This window comes from Tachysurus fulvidraco, chromosome 4, assembly GCF_022655615.1.
Source record: "Tachysurus fulvidraco isolate hzauxx_2018 chromosome 4, HZAU_PFXX_2.0, whole genome shotgun sequence".
NCBI classification, from domain to species: Eukaryota; Metazoa; Chordata; class Actinopteri; order Siluriformes; family Bagridae; genus Tachysurus; species Tachysurus fulvidraco.
Genome location: NC_062521.1, coordinates 18,124,068 through 18,139,471, shown reverse-complemented (window position 1 = coordinate 18,139,471; position 15,404 = coordinate 18,124,068). Strand labels below are relative to the sequence as shown.

The window sequence follows — 15,404 nt, the reverse complement described above, 5'->3', positions numbered from 1 at the left end:
CCAATGTAAATACCGTATGTTTAAACAATATTGCATGTGCAGAAATACTGGAATAAACACAGTTTTAAGAGATATTGTAAAGTATTGTGCAAAACAGCAATCAACTGAAATGTGAGACAGCATGTGCGAAGAGCAAAAAACATCATTGAATGTCTGAAAACCTCATGACGCAGAATCCAACTGGAGCTGGCACATCTCTGGGATCCTCACAGGGTTTGCCTCTTCTCAATTAGGGTCAGAAATCTATGGCACAGAACACAACTGGAGCTGGCACATCTCTGGGATCCTCACAGGGTTTGCCTCTTCTCAATTAGGGTCAGAAATCTATGGCACAGAACACAGCTGGAGCTGGCACAATCTCTGGATGAAGCAAATAGAGAGGAATAGACTTTGATATTGATCATGACACTAGCTGTTATACAGCAAATGGACCTAATTGGGATTATATGCCATAGTTTTTTTTTTTTTGCTAGTGAAAGTTTTACTGTCATGTTCACATGTACCAGCTCCAGCAATTCCATCTCATTCAGAACTACATATCATTCACATGTATATTTTTCCCAGTAGATGGGATTAAGTGGCTGAATTGTTGCTCTATAAACAACAGAGACTGGATCTTATTTTTATTCAAAACACCACATATTTGTGCTCTACAACAGTTTCATTCTAGAAGCTCACATAGTGGATAGCACTGCAATGAAAGCCTCCAGGACAATTCTATACATAATTCTATAGATTATGTTTATATGAGTTATGTTGTCCCTGTTATGCCATACATGACACCTCACAGTCATACATTTGTACACGCCACCGATAGTCGATTACTCTGGTCTGCAGCGTCATCATGAGAGTCTGAGCTATTAGAGTTGATCTCTATATCATCTGAACCGCCTTACACACCATTACAGTTCATTTTGTCGGGGTGTGGATGAAATTGGTGTCGGTGATTAAAAGCTCCTCCGTTTGATTGACGATTACGGAAGAAGCTACGTGAAGAATCCGGCTGAAGCTACGTGTAATATTTGATTAAAAATGGCTGAAAGGAAAGCGAATGTTCCCAGCTCTAGCGCCAACTTATTATTTTCCACAACTCCAGAATTTAATTTTAACCTTCCGTTTATTCCTGTCAGTCAAGCAACTGATCCAGCGGTTTTATCCGGAGGTAAGAGACATAGAAATGGAAGCGTGAACGGTAGGATGCTAGCTAGCTGTTTGCTAACTGAAGAGTCTGGAGTTTTTCTTTTCCAGATATATCATAGATGCCATTGTGAGTCGTTTCCCAACTGTTAAAGCTAGTGGAACATTTTATCGATTTATTATTAAGAGAGTATCTTTGTCCTATTCAGATGAAGCAGGGAATTAGAATTGTTTGTGTTCAGTTTATCTTGTGACTAGTTAAATACATGTCAGCTTGTATAGCTGAGTTCTGTTACATTCAAACTCAGAACAACTCCAACGAATCATTTCATTTGTAATTGACTCATTTGTAATTGACTCATATACAGACTATGACTCGTAGTTATGTTTTTTTTGTGCCACTAAATTTTGTATTTAACTCGTATTAAAACTTAATTTAAATCATGACAGTACAACACTCAATGTTCAGGTAATGTAATACAGATGGGAAGGAATCATTTTTGACAGAAATGACACTGTTCTTCTGTTGTTTAATTATTTGTTTGATTGCTTGAATGTGAATTTGTGAAATGCATTGTAAGTCCACACATTATGTCTGTCTGTCTGTCTGTCTGTTCTACAAACGATTTTTCAGTTCAGTGTACATTGCCGTTAAGTAAAAAAAATAAATAAATCCATCATAAAAAATTCAATTCATACACAATAGCACAAATCCGTAGAAGAAGCAGTGACGTGTGTGTCATTACCACATCACTGCCTGAGGCTCCACGGTTTGAGCATCAACTTGGGTTCTGTTCTCGTGGTGTTTGTGTGGGTTCCTTCAGGTTTTCTTATTTTCTCCCAACTTTCAAATACTTGCTGAGAGATGAAGTGACAACTCAAAATTGCCTCTAGGTCTAGGTGTGTGTGTGATGAACTAGTTTCCCATTCAGCAGGTGTCCCTGCCTTGTATTTAGTATTGTATGTGTTTCCTCATTTGGCCCCAGATACACTGTGACCCTGACTAGAATAAGGCAGTTACTAAGAATGAATGTTTGTCATTAATTAATTAATTTTTTTTTGTAAGTGATTGGAATACAAATTTTGTTCTGATTATTTTTCCAGATCAGATGATAAAGACTTCTACAAATTTATCATACTAATCATTTTTGCCTTTAAACCAGATTATAAAATCAGGCTGTGTCTGCTTTATTGTATTTCTATTCTCATCCAGATGATGCGAGTGAAGTTGGTGAAGAAGACAGCTTTCTTGGTCAGACCTCATCTACATACAGCTATTTTACAGCCTCTGGGGGCAACGGGGATTTGTTTGCCTCAATAGGGCCCAAGTCATTCCCGCCTACTACTTCTTCTGTTGGCCCAACAGCTGCTTCTTCACTAGTGTCCACTGCTGCGAGTCTGCCACCAAACCCCCCGATTTCCCATGTAAACTCTGCACAGCAATATGGCACTGCAGCTTACCAGAACCCCATCAGCGCACACACTCCAACACCTAACATGACAGCTGCTCCGCCTCCCCAATCCAGCCAGCAGCCATTTAATCCATATCGACACACAGCCACAAGTAGCAAAGCTAGCCCATATATCATGGCTCCTGAGATCCAGCAGCAACCTCATCATCAGACACCACAGCATTTTAATCCATACTCTCAGGCCCCACCACCTCCCACATTCTCGGCTGCACCCCCAACATTCACCCAGGTATGTCTTGTTTCTTAGATTTTGTGATTAATTCTTAGATACAGTGTGAATGGACATGACTAAGAAGTTCAGTCCATAAATTTCCCTTATGAAAGACTAGAAAGTTATGACTTTAATTGTACAGCTGTCAGAGGGCCTTGAGCAAGGTCCTTAATTCTCTGATACATCCTAGTATTGTATTCTTCTTCACTTACATTTATTCCCCAAGTATTATGAATTCTAATTGAATTGTGATATGACAAAGAAATAGTACTGTGATCCATTATACTTGTCATCATTGTAGTGTTAATACAATATGTCTTGTATGATACTTAAGCAGCAGGTGGGATAAGTAAGCAGGTTGGAATTTAAAAATATATTTGGGTATATAACATTTTTGTCAGGGGAAAAAATGGTTAAAAAACTGAAGTCAAGTTTTCAGTTTTTTTTAATGCAGTATTCCTGTTTCTAGATATGCAGTGATTGTATAGTGATATATATTTTGCCCTATTACCCATAGCTAGAAGTAAATCTTTGAGTTGATCACAGTATTTGACATTTAATCTGTTTACGCTGTTAAAAAGGTCTCTCTGTTTCACCAAGACCTAATTTTCCAGGAAGCTCTACTCATGTCCTCAGTATCCTGCTGTGTTTCTCTGCAGCCTCCTCCACCCCCGGTTCCTCCCCCACCTTCAGGACCCAGTTTGGCAGGACCTGTGGTTCCAGCCAACCCCATGATGCCATACTCATGTAATGTTTATGAGCCTGTTCAGCCTCATTGGTTCTACTGCAAACAGGTGGAGTCCAGGAATGTTTGGTATCCTTTAAGTATCTTGGATTCCATGCGTCTGGAGGAGACTTTTAATTCTGGTAAGAAGGACATAGTTGATATATTACGCTTATTTCTTTTGGTGCAGGTTTATTTTTGTTAGTACTGCATATTTTCAATTACATGCTTGGAAGGCTTGTTTAAGAAATGCTGGATACAGTTCAGAAAATCCCAGATTTTTTTTTATTGTTGTATTGTTTATTATGCTCACAAATTGTTCTCACTGCTTGGCAGATTTCCACCTTTTTTGTGTGAGCACCAAAGATTCATTTACATTTATTTATTTTCCTTCTCTTTATTTCTGAAAAACAAACATAACTTTCTTTTACTTTGATTTATTTAATTATGTACTGTATGACACCAAATAACAAAATAAAGTTTTTAAATTTTATTCCAATAAATGTCCTTACGAAAAAAGAAAAAGGTTTGTAGCCCTATTCGGCTGGGATGGGAATCTTACACGCCTCCTACATGATAAATCTCATGTCCAAATTGAAACTATTAATTTAAACTATTTATACAACCTATACCAAGAACACTGGTGAGAGAATCCTCCAAAGCCTTTCTCTTTTTTTGATGGAGGCTGCAGTAGATGACTAATTATGCTGCGTAATAATGAAGAAAACTTTTTCCAAAGAAAAAGGGACAATATGTCTGCAAAGTCACAAATGCATCTCTCCGGATATGACTAAAACGATCAGACCACCACAGTAATTTACCACCAAAGTAATTTAGTCCATAATTTTATAAGGGGAGGAAGTAGAAATGAACAGACACGGCTGATTTGGATGGAAATAAAGTCAGAGCAGCAGCTGCAAATGATTGAATCACTGCAGGTCCACATTTAAATCGGTTCTCATCCAAACAGGGCTTATGCCATATATCATTGATTAAAAACACATTATAAGATTATATTATAAGACCCACATTATAAGACCCACATTATAAGACCCACCAGTGTTCACTATTAATCTAGGAAGAGGTAGTTGCAACTATTTGTTGTTTTTATGTCTCGTCATGATAATCAGTATTATAGTAAGAGACGTATTGGGAGTGTAATGTCATCATTCTTTTAGATCAAAGACTGATTCAACACTGTAACCATAAGCAATACTAAAGTAAAAACATTTTGTACACTTTGATATCTCAGTCCAGCCAGACCCGGAAAATGTGATCGTGAGCACAGATGGTGCACGTTATGATGTGCAGCTTTATGACCGTACTCGCACTGCTGTGTACTGGGAGGAGGATCCAACTGAGGTGCGCCGCTGTACCTGGTTCTACAAAGGAGACACGGACAGCCGCTTTATCCCCTATTCAGAGGACTTCAGTGACAAACTGGAGGTATTTCACATCGCTGGATAGAAATGCTTTCTTCAGTTCATTCGAGTCATTGTGATTGTTTTCAGAACTGTATGTTTTATTGCTGCTGTATTCATGTGTTTTATATTATGTTTTAGATTGTACAGTAAGAGAAGTGTGTGAGACTATGCAAATATTTGTTACTTTCAACAGGCAGAATATAAGAAAGCTGTCTGCACTAATCAGTGGCACCGTCGACTGGAATTTCCTTCAGGGGAAACGATTGTGATGCATAATCCAAAGGTATGATGCTCATATTAGTCTTCACTTTAATCCTAAGAAGGAACTCTTTAAGGGCTGTGTACTCAAGAGCCCCTTTGTATAGTTTATGGAAAATGTGGCAGCTGAGGGTGGTGTGGTAGCTTAGTGCTTAAGGTGTTGGATCAGAAGGTTGTTAGCTCGAATCTCGTGTGCACCAAGCTGCCACTGCTGGACCACTGAGCAAGGCCCTTGGCCATAAATTGCTCAGTTATATATCAAAACATGTACCAGTGTTTAAAATGAGAGATGTGAGGCGTTCTGGAAAGGCCGTCTGCCAAATGCCATGAATGTAAATGCCACTGGTGCACATTTCAGGTAATAGTGCAGTTTCAGCCAACTGCCATGCCTGATGAATGGGGCACTACACAGGATGGTCAGACTCGTCCCAGGGTGGTGAAGAGGGGAGTGGATGATGACCATGATGACATTCCTGATGGTGAGTGGAACCGTTTAATCCCTCAGTTACATTAGTCTCTCAGACGTTTTTAATATTCGTGCTGTAGACTCGCAATCTGGTTTATCTACATTCATATTTTGCTTTCCACTGATAGACTGATAATTTCTATATATGCAGGTCGTTGTTCTGCATCCTAGTGCTTAGTATGAAACCTCTCTAGGTTGTGAAAAATAAATCATCTTAAAACTGTTACTTAATATTTTCAATTTACAAATAACATTGCAGTCTTTCCCTTTAGTACACAACCAGCATGGTACACCATATTGCAATCTATTTTGTAGGTGAAATGCCACAAGTGGACCATCTGGTGTTTATGGTGCATGGCATTGGCCCAGTCTGTGATCTACGATTCAGGAGCATGGTGGAGTGTGGTAAGAGCCAAAAGCTAGCTAACTTAATTTTTATAGCAAAGTTGGCTGTAAGTATTAAGCTCTAATAAGTCAGACAGAGACTTTGCTTTAATTTTTATTTTTTCTGGTCAGAAATGTTCAGAGTAGACGATAAGTGTTTATTGTATGGGATTTGTCGTGGAATAACCATAAAAATTTGTGTGTGTGTACCCCAATGGCCCACAGTGGATGATTTCCGCAGTGTATCCCTGAAGCTGCTGCACAGTCATTTCAAGAAGCCTCTGGATGACCATGTTATAAGTCGTGTGGAGTTTCTGCCTGTGCATTGGCACACAGCCTTGCATGGAGATGCCACAGGAGTGGACAGGTTCAAGCATTTGTTTCAGATGCAACACACAAGTGTGCAATGATGTACAGTTATTGCCATATTGTGTAGCGTTTCCCAGTTAAACTTTTTTAGTACTTCTGAAATAGTTAATATTTTTTGTTTAGGCGGATTAAGATGATCACCCTGCCCAGCACCGTGCGTCTGCGGCACTTTACCAACGAAACCCTCTTAGACGTTCTATTCTACAACAGCCCAACCTACTGCCAGACCATCATGAACACAGTGGCTTTTGAGATTAACCGACTTTATGCACTGTTCATGCAGAGAAACCCAGAATTCAAAGGCGGTGTGTCAGTGGCTGGACACAGTCTAGGTATAAATCATTCTTCTGCATGTATATAACCTGCTTTGTGAAACTTCTTTTGCTTTATTGTAACCTCTAGTTATTCTACTTTTAGGCTCTTTGATACTTTTTGACCTGCTGTCTAATCAGAAGAACCCATCTTCTGCCTCAACTCAGAATGGGAACGTGCAGCCTGAAGTTAAACAGGTATTTCCTATTTAAGATCAGACAGCTGATCAAGCAAGATCCCTTGCTTTTTTTGAATAAAAAGTATATCACATATATCATATTGAATATCACAGCCCTGATTAGACTGTTTGTTAAAAAAAAAAAAAAAAAGCTGACATCTCTAACTGATAGCTTAGTTTTAATTCCTTGAGAATAATTGTGTGACTCCTTTACTATTTCCAAGGGCCATTATGTGTTGTGAACTAGTCTGAGCATCAGCTCTAAATCACTGTACCTTTTGTTTTGTTTTTTGTAGTATGTGGCAATGGCCAGGTTTCATGTCAAGCTGGCTGAGTAATCTCACTTTTATCGGTTATCTCTTAGATGCCTCAGGACTACACACTATTTTGTGGAATGGCATAGTTAGTATGTGACTCTAATAATCAAGTTTAAAGTGCGTGAAAAGACCATCATAATCCAACAGAATTCTAAACATAATCAGCATAATCTACTGCTCGTATTTGAGTAAAGGCACAGTGTGAGGAACACTGAGCTTTTGTCATTGTCTATGTTGCACAATTGAGTCACATGATTATGAGATGACCTGGGTACATTTCAATTCTTCATTTTGCCAAGCAGAAGTCTATTCAGTTAGGCTGGCTACAACCAGAAGGATGGAATACAGAGGAATACACTGAGAACTGAGGTCCTAGTTTTATATATATATACATATATATATATATATATATATATATATATATATATATATATATATATATATATATATATATATATATATACACACACACACACACACACACACACACACACACACACCAAACAGGCATGTTCACAACCTTTAATGGTTGCTGTGTAAATGAGACCAGGTGGGACCAAAAGCACTTGAATGTGTGTATTGTCTTACTCTGGCTGAAAATTATAAAGGGATTTGTGTTCGAGACATGGAGCATAAATGCATTTTGAATTAATTGGGGACCTGCTTCTAAGCTTACTTTCTCCATGTTTGTAACTGTGTAATTCCACAACATGAGAGTGAATGAATGCCTTTCTTGTTTTTTAATAGGTGAGTCCTCCTATCTCTCAGGCCAATGAGGTCTTTAGCCCAGCTGCAGCAGAGGAAGCAAAGGAGGAGGAAGAGGAGACTGTTAATCTGTCATCTATTCTGGATGAGCTGGGCCTGTCTGAGTACCTCAGCACCTTCGAACAGGAGAAGATTGATGTCGAGTCACTGGTAAGTTGCAAGTTATCATTGGTTATTTGTACATTTATTCATTTGCTAAGCCAGCTTATGATATCATATTCCCTCTCTCTTTCTCTTTCTCTGAAGCTCATGTGCACAGTGGAAGATTTGAAAGAAATGGGTATTCCTTTGGGGCCCCGCAAGAAGCTTGCAAAGTTTGTTAAAGAAAAGGCAGTAAAGCAGGTAAAAACACTGTTTTCTGTAAAGCAGGTGCTTTTTCTCAGTTCTGACTAATGCAATTTTTTTTAAACCCAGTTGTTTTATTTGCACTCTTCAGTCTGCACAACAGGCTGCAGCAGAAAAAGTTGTAGCTAAAGAAGACATAAAAGAGGTTTCAACCCTTCAACATAATGAATCAGTCACAACTGGTCCCAGATCCAACGTTCCAGTTGGCAGGCTTATGTCTTCCATGCATGTGGATTACAACTGCTTTGAAACTGGCACTGGGCAGGTAAAGTTCTAGGCCTTTATTTATATGATTATGACCAAAGTACCCAAGCGCATCCATGTACATTATTACTATCCATTTTGGCAGCCCTGCTAAAAGCTTACTGTAAAATATTAGCTCATATTTATTGCCTTGTTACTGCAGGAAGTGTTTTTCCCAAACAGAGATTATACAAGTGGCATATTGCCACTTTTTAAAAGCACATCGTAGATATTAATCTGTTTATAAAAAATAGCGTACACAAAGATGTGAATTAGTGGGAAGTTAAGAGAGGAGAACGGAAACTAACAAGACAGCAGAAACTGACCTGGTAAAGTTGTTACATTCATTTTTCCTGTAGGTGTCTGTGGTATATCATGCTCTGGACTTCAACCCTGTGAACTTCTTTGCACTTGGTTCCCCAATTGGCATGTTTCTGACGGTGCGAGGGGTGGAGAAACTCGAGGAGACCTACCAGCTACCCACCTGCCAAGGCTTCTTCAACATTTATCATCCAGTATGTTTCAACACATCACAAAAACAAGCTGATATTTTGCATGCAATGCCTTTGTGCCCCAAGCACAATATCAACTTTGTCACCACCGTTTTGTGACAATCAAATAATTTAATTTGGAAGCTTCTGCTTTCAAACACATGCCTGCTAATATGTTGGCCTTTTCAATTTCATTTAGTTTCAGTGTCACAGGAAATAATTATTGTTTTCTTTTATGGAAATTGGGTCTGTGCCAGATAACTGATTAGCTTAACTAAATGTTCTTAGTTGGATCCAGTGGCATACAGGATTGAGCCCATGGTTTTACCAGATATGGAACTGGAACCGGTTTTGATTCCTCATCATAAAGGGAGGAAAAGGCTTCATCTTGGTATGTATAACAAAATAACATTTTTCATAGATAGCTTAAATGTTGGGGGAAAAAAGTATTAACAATACCAAAATTTTCATGTTCTACTGTATTTAGAATTAAAGGAGAGTCTGTCCAGGATGGGTTCTGACTTGAAGCAGGGCTTCATCAGTTCATTAAAGACTGCATGGCAGACACTACATGATTTTGCTCGTGCTCATACCGCCTCCACAAAGCTGCATGAACAGCTGGCTATAGTGGCCAGTCAAATAAAAGAGGAAGAGGAAATGCAAAAAGAAGGTGAGTTTTGAGAAAGTCTACAGGTTTGGATTTGAAGACCTTGTGCATGTAGATGTACAACCGAAATGTTCTCTTAAATGTTTGTGAATGTTGACTTATTTAAATGTGTGTATAGTTGACAAACTAGTGATGGAGACACCTGAGCCTGCAAAAGAGGAAGAGACTCAGGTGAAGGTGGGCATGCTGAATGGAGGACGTCGCATTGATTACGTACTGCAAGAGAAACCCATCGAGAGCTTTAACGAATATCTCTTTGCTCTCCAAAGTCACCTGTGTTACTGGTATGTGGAAGACAATACAGTGTAACGTCTTCATATAAAGAAAAAAGTACCTTTTTTTTTTTTTTAACTGACTGTTTACTGACTCTTTTTTACCTTCTGTTTGTATTTCCCAGGGAATCCGAGGACACAGCTTTGTTCTTCCTTAAAGAGATTTATAAGACCATGGACATATGGCCAGAGCAAATGGCACACTGATGTGATGACTAAAAAAAATAAAGCACATGAAAAGTCGTTTTAAACAGTTTTGAACTTTCTAGGAGGAAACTGATTTGGTAGTTGAATTATTATTTTTTTTAATTTTCTATTTTCTTTCCTTGTATAAATAAGAATAGATAAGTATTATCTTAAATCTCTTAAATATATCTTAAATTAAGAAACTAAGAAAATTTATAGTTAGCAAGTTCCACCCTACATCAGCAGTTTTATAGAGCGGTGAAATATTGATTATGGTTCATTAGGCCACAAAAATCATGGTTGTAACAGAAACTTTTACTGCATTAGGTAAGAAAACAAGTCTTTCCATTTTGATTTTCCATTGATGTGATACTGGTGTACTATTTAAAAAAAAGTTGACCGTGGAAATGATTACAAACAAGAATCAACACAAAGCTTAAAGATTGCCGTCCCGCTTTATTTAAAAAAAGGGTTGAAGTTTAGTCTTTACCATTGCATTGTGCTGCTGTTGTTTTAGATGCTACAGATGTCAGACTTCTATTAGTAGCCTCTACTGTGTAACTGAAAAAACCCATCCTCAACAGAAACTAAATGGCTACTGGGTATTAACAGTGGTCAGCAGTTGTATATTATTAAAATATTTCCAAATCCAGTTGGTATTGAGAATTTACCTACATCACAAACTGACCACCACAGTGAAGTGTTGCTCTGTTTCAGCATCTGAATCTGACACTTTCTAAATTGTCACTAGACATACTGCCTTATACATACTGTTCATATCCATTTACAACTGATTGTCTCTGTTACCTGTAAAAACACTGTTGCTCATTACCACAGCACACATGATTTTATACTAAAAGCGATAAAAAAAATTAATGTTAAACAATACCATTAAAAATAAATGTGATAACCAGTAACATGACTAGGTCCAGGCTATTAATGTGCATGAACATAAAAGCACCAACTCAATTGGTCATTTTAAATTAAGAACAATAAATGTATTAAATGGACCTTCAGAAATAACAATAACATGGTCATTGCCACAGCCTTCACACAGAATGGCATCCCATACACTTCATTCATACACTTTGTTCTTAGTTCATCCTTGGGTTTCTGCTTTTTTTTTTATTAATAAAATATCTTCTGCATTATTTCAGAAATGGTGTGGTAAAGTTGCAAGAGCTAGACAGATCTCCGCTGGTTAATTCTGCCCTACCGAAATGCACTAATATTGTGCTTACTGTGAGCAAGTTTATTGTAGCCGTTTCAATCCTCTGCCCTGCTCTGGCTTTTGTAGGCCTGCTTGCGGAGGTGGTTTTCGATCTCCTCGCGAAACACCAGCATGCCCAAATGTGAGTGAGAAGCTTCATTCATAGCTTTGGACTGGATGCACATGCGGTATTGTTCTGGCGTTAACTCATCTGCACATAGTTTCTCATGCCACAGGTGAAAGAGACCCGAAACTGGCGTGCGCATCACTATCAGCTCGCTCCTCAGATACTTTCTGTACAAATGGACATCCTCCACTCCCCAACCTTTCACTTCTAGATCAAATCCTCCTAGATAATCAGAAAATGATGTCAGAAGAACAGCAACAATAAAAACTGCTTAAATAAATAGTTAAATCATAAGGTTAGCAGCAAGGAAGCTCACCGATAGTGAGGAAGTCAGAGCGATACTGACACGTCATGCCAAATCCAAAGTCTCTCCAGAATCCCGCATCTTTTTTATGAATCTGTAAAAGATGGAACAGGGTTTATAATATTAAATACTAGATTATTCAATCCAAAAGATAACAGGAATGGAAAAACGTTGGGCTACATACCAACTGATGTTCAATGGGTGGAGCCAATTCAAGATTTCCATATACAATAGCAGGATTGTATAAACTAAACACTACTGGATAGAACACTCGTTTTCCTTTAGTGAAAAGACAATGGACAGATGTTTAGAGGAGGATAAACTACAACAGGATAAAACCATACACATATGAGAAATTCTGCTCAGTAGGCTGTCTAATTTTGTACAAGGCAATATTAATTGCAAAAGGCTTTAAAATCCCACATAACAAAACCCTAAAATCACTTGTCTCTACTATTATTATATATGACTAGCAAACTATCCTGAAGTTATAGACAAGCACATTCTTAAATTACATACCAGGGGCTGTGTTCAGACGGCACGTTTCGAGGAACTCGGATGTGAAATATATGTCTACATCACAGAAAAACATTAACACATCAGCCTCTTTCTTCCATGCATGAGCACCGATGTCCAATCCTCTGCCACGGGAAAACTCCTCGTCCACAGGAATAAGAGTGTAGTTCGTGAAATTCTCTTCACTATGAAAATTGTAAGTGAGAGATAAATGCAGATAATGTAATTGATAATTAGACATCATTTGAGCTTGATGAATGAAATTATGGATTATTTGGATATATCGGCCCTGATAACTAACCAGTTTTTAACCTGTATACTGAGAACAGAAATTTTGAACAACACAAACCTGGATAATTTTTGTAAGGAAGACGTCACCTCTTGCAAGCCCTCTTCCCCAAAGTATACCACTGTAAGGTGCACTCGCTTGTCCTGATGTATACACACCTCCCTACAAAAAAAATGCACATTAATATAATTACTGAAGTAACTTTTATTTGAATCCTATCTGACTTTTTCATAAATAAAAAAAAATTTTTCCCCCAGTAAAAAATAAGCAGTTTTTGAGTATTTAAGAAGTATTTAAGGCCAACTTAAGGCAAACAAAAAACAAATCTTCCAGCTACATCAGAGGCACAATCTACATGGCAAAGATCTAGACTGCTAGATTTCACACCATTAAATGGTTCCAATAATTTTTGAGGATGCCTGAGATTGCTGAAAATATAAATCTGCTTGTTTATCCCCCCTCACAATTTTAACCAGGTAACTTAATCTACAGACTTTGTTCCATAGTGCTTACCTGAAGTTGTGCAGAAACTGAAAAAAAGCTTCTGTTCTGCCTGACAGAGGCACTATAATATTAATGATTGTGCTGCTCGTGTCCACAGATGTGCTCCTCACTTTCATTAATGGACCAAATGGACGGAAGAGGGTTACATGGCGATATTCGTGTGAATTTTCCTTCGCAAAGTACAGCTCGTACTGCGTGCCTTTGTCCCGCTCGGTCCTGTATAGCCCTAAAAAAAGCATAAAGATAACATAAAAGTTCACACATAATGGTTTTTACCAGTACAGTAAACCTTTAGAGTACTTTTGAAACAAATATACAAATGCTCAACTCACACAAACATTGCCCTAGACAAGTTCAAGCTTCTTACCCTCGACAAAGTGGCTTTCTGTGAAGATCTGCCTCTGCATGGGGATGTCTTCCTCCTGTCCGTCCTCTTCATCAGGGTTGTTCAGAACATCTAGGCCTGCCTCTATCACTTCCACCAGCTCATCTCGCCGGTCCTTTCGTACAGGCTTTTCCTCAGGGTGCCGAGTGAGACCCATTTCCAGCTGATAAACCTTTGTTGTGGTAAAACTTTCAAAGGGGACTAAAGCGTATTCGCTAGGGAGCCTTGCTCCTGTATTCACCTCAGCCTTATCAATCTGTGCATGCAGGAATTCCAACAAGTCACTCGGTTCCTGATCTTTGCCATCAATCAGACCCTGCAGTCCAGGGCCTTCTTTTCTCTCTTGCAGGCTCTTCAGCTTGTCATTCATTTCCTGCAACTCCTGTTTAAGCTGTGCAATCTGCCTCTTGAGGCTAGCTGCTCGGCTGAGATGCCGCTCCTCTTGCTCCTGGAGCAGTGCCTGAAAATATTCTTTTCCAAATGGGTCCCCTCCAAGACCAGGCAACCCACTGCTCACATCTGCAGGTGGTGTACATTCCAGCAAGTATACAAAGAAGAGGAAGACAAGAAGCAAAAATATACCCAGAAGGAGCCAGCGCACCCGGCCTTGCAGTGGCAACCCACGCCTGGGCATAGCGGGGAGAGGCACACGGGACTCTTAATCAGCCACACATCTTCAGGTCTGCTCTGGCAAAACCTCGCTTTATGCACGGACGTTTATAACGACTTCATTTTGCGTTATACAAATTTGGTGTACAAGAGAAACCAAGAGTGGGGAGTGCAGCGAAGTCACACTCCTGCAGTCATGATGCATTCCTAAAGCATTTCAGTGTTCATATTCAGATTCCTCAAAAAGGTGTGACTATACTGTTGCCAAAGCTGCCTCATGTTTACCTCCATCCAATTCAACAGGAACGTGGCATCTGGAAAAATTTAATTTTGAATCCCCCATTAGAATGCAATTTTATTTTATTTAAAAAAAAAAAAGTTTTAACCCTTGTGTTTGTATGGGTAAGTTTATCCTCTAACTTGAATGTTGGCTCATTTTCACTGATGGAAATGAACCAGTGTTGTTATTTTGGTGTACCTGCAAATATCCGTCCTCAACATAAAACTTGTGTTCAAGTCATTTTGATCCTAAAATAAACCAATTCACTCTGTTCTACATACCTTCCTCTTTTTTTTTTTTTTTTTTTTACAAAAGGTTTCTCATTTAAAACATCATAACCAACTCACCATGACCTGTGTTCGGTGTTCAATTTTAAGCACATCATGATGACAGAGAGGAAATAACGTGTAGTAAAAAAACATTAAACAAAAAAACACGTTAATGTTTTCAATCAGACTGTTAATTAAACTCAAAACACGACAGTGAGCAACACGTGTATCAACAAGGTGCATGTTTTATCTCAGAGACACATCACTGCTGTCATAAAGATGACTTAAGAGGCTGATGAACTAGTTACAGACAGGAGTGAAGCTCACAGTAATAAACAACGTCAGCAACCTTCTACATCAGAAGGACGAATATAAACCATTTTGAAGCGGTTATTATTCACAATAATACATTAGGGAGCTGAAACAGAAGAGTCTCCTGTTAGCAAAAGCGCTAAATAAACAAAAGCTTCTGGATGAAAAGGAAGGAAGATGTTCAGACTGAACTTACTGCATTGGCGGAATGTAGCACAGAAGTGGCAGCATTTACTCACCTTGATACGAAATTGTTGTTTACTTTTATTTTAAGAACACGCGTGAAATAATCGACTCGTGAGAACTAAACGCCACGGGGCAGAAAACACGGAAGCACAGAATTGAAGCGTTTCCGGTTTTTCATTTTTATTTATTTAT

At 38.6% G+C, this 15,404-nt stretch overlaps 2 protein-coding genes across 3 annotated transcripts; one reads left to right on the top strand and one right to left on the bottom strand.

Moving 5' to 3' along the window:
- The first annotated feature begins 897 nt into the window (after positions 1 to 897).
- LOC113636283 (SEC23 interacting protein) lies at positions 898 to 10,873 on the top strand. The gene is made up of 18 exons (XM_027136297.2): positions 898 to 1,162; positions 2,351 to 2,838; positions 3,480 to 3,687; positions 4,797 to 4,990; positions 5,162 to 5,251; positions 5,585 to 5,705; positions 6,008 to 6,097; positions 6,302 to 6,443; positions 6,569 to 6,777; positions 6,863 to 6,954; positions 8,000 to 8,167; positions 8,264 to 8,359; positions 8,454 to 8,627; positions 8,965 to 9,120; positions 9,385 to 9,487; positions 9,584 to 9,766; positions 9,882 to 10,047; positions 10,161 to 10,873. Exons 1-18 carry the CDS (start codon positions 1,033 to 1,035, stop codon positions 10,240 to 10,242), a joined length of 2,892 nt encoding a protein of 963 aa, XP_026992098.2. The 5' UTR covers positions 898 to 1,032; the 3' UTR covers positions 10,243 to 10,873.
- On the bottom strand, positions 10,658 to 15,363 carry csgalnact2 (chondroitin sulfate N-acetylgalactosaminyltransferase 2). 2 transcript variants are annotated; one of them, XM_027136301.2, is made up of 8 exons: positions 15,266 to 15,363; positions 13,539 to 14,479; positions 13,181 to 13,397; positions 12,728 to 12,829; positions 12,382 to 12,563; positions 12,047 to 12,141; positions 11,875 to 11,956; positions 10,658 to 11,780 (listed from the first exon to the last, which is right to left on the bottom strand). In XM_027136301.2, exons 2-8 carry the CDS (start codon positions 14,188 to 14,190, stop codon positions 11,488 to 11,490), a joined length of 1,623 nt encoding a protein of 540 aa, XP_026992102.1. In that variant the 5' UTR covers positions 14,191 to 14,479; positions 15,266 to 15,363; the 3' UTR covers positions 10,658 to 11,487. The 2 variants fall into 2 exon arrangements, with proteins under 2 accessions (XP_026992102.1, XP_047668573.1); XM_047812617.1 differs by lacking the exon at positions 15,266 to 15,363 and adding an exon at positions 15,223 to 15,246.
- Positions 15,364 to 15,404: the final 41 nt, after the last annotated feature.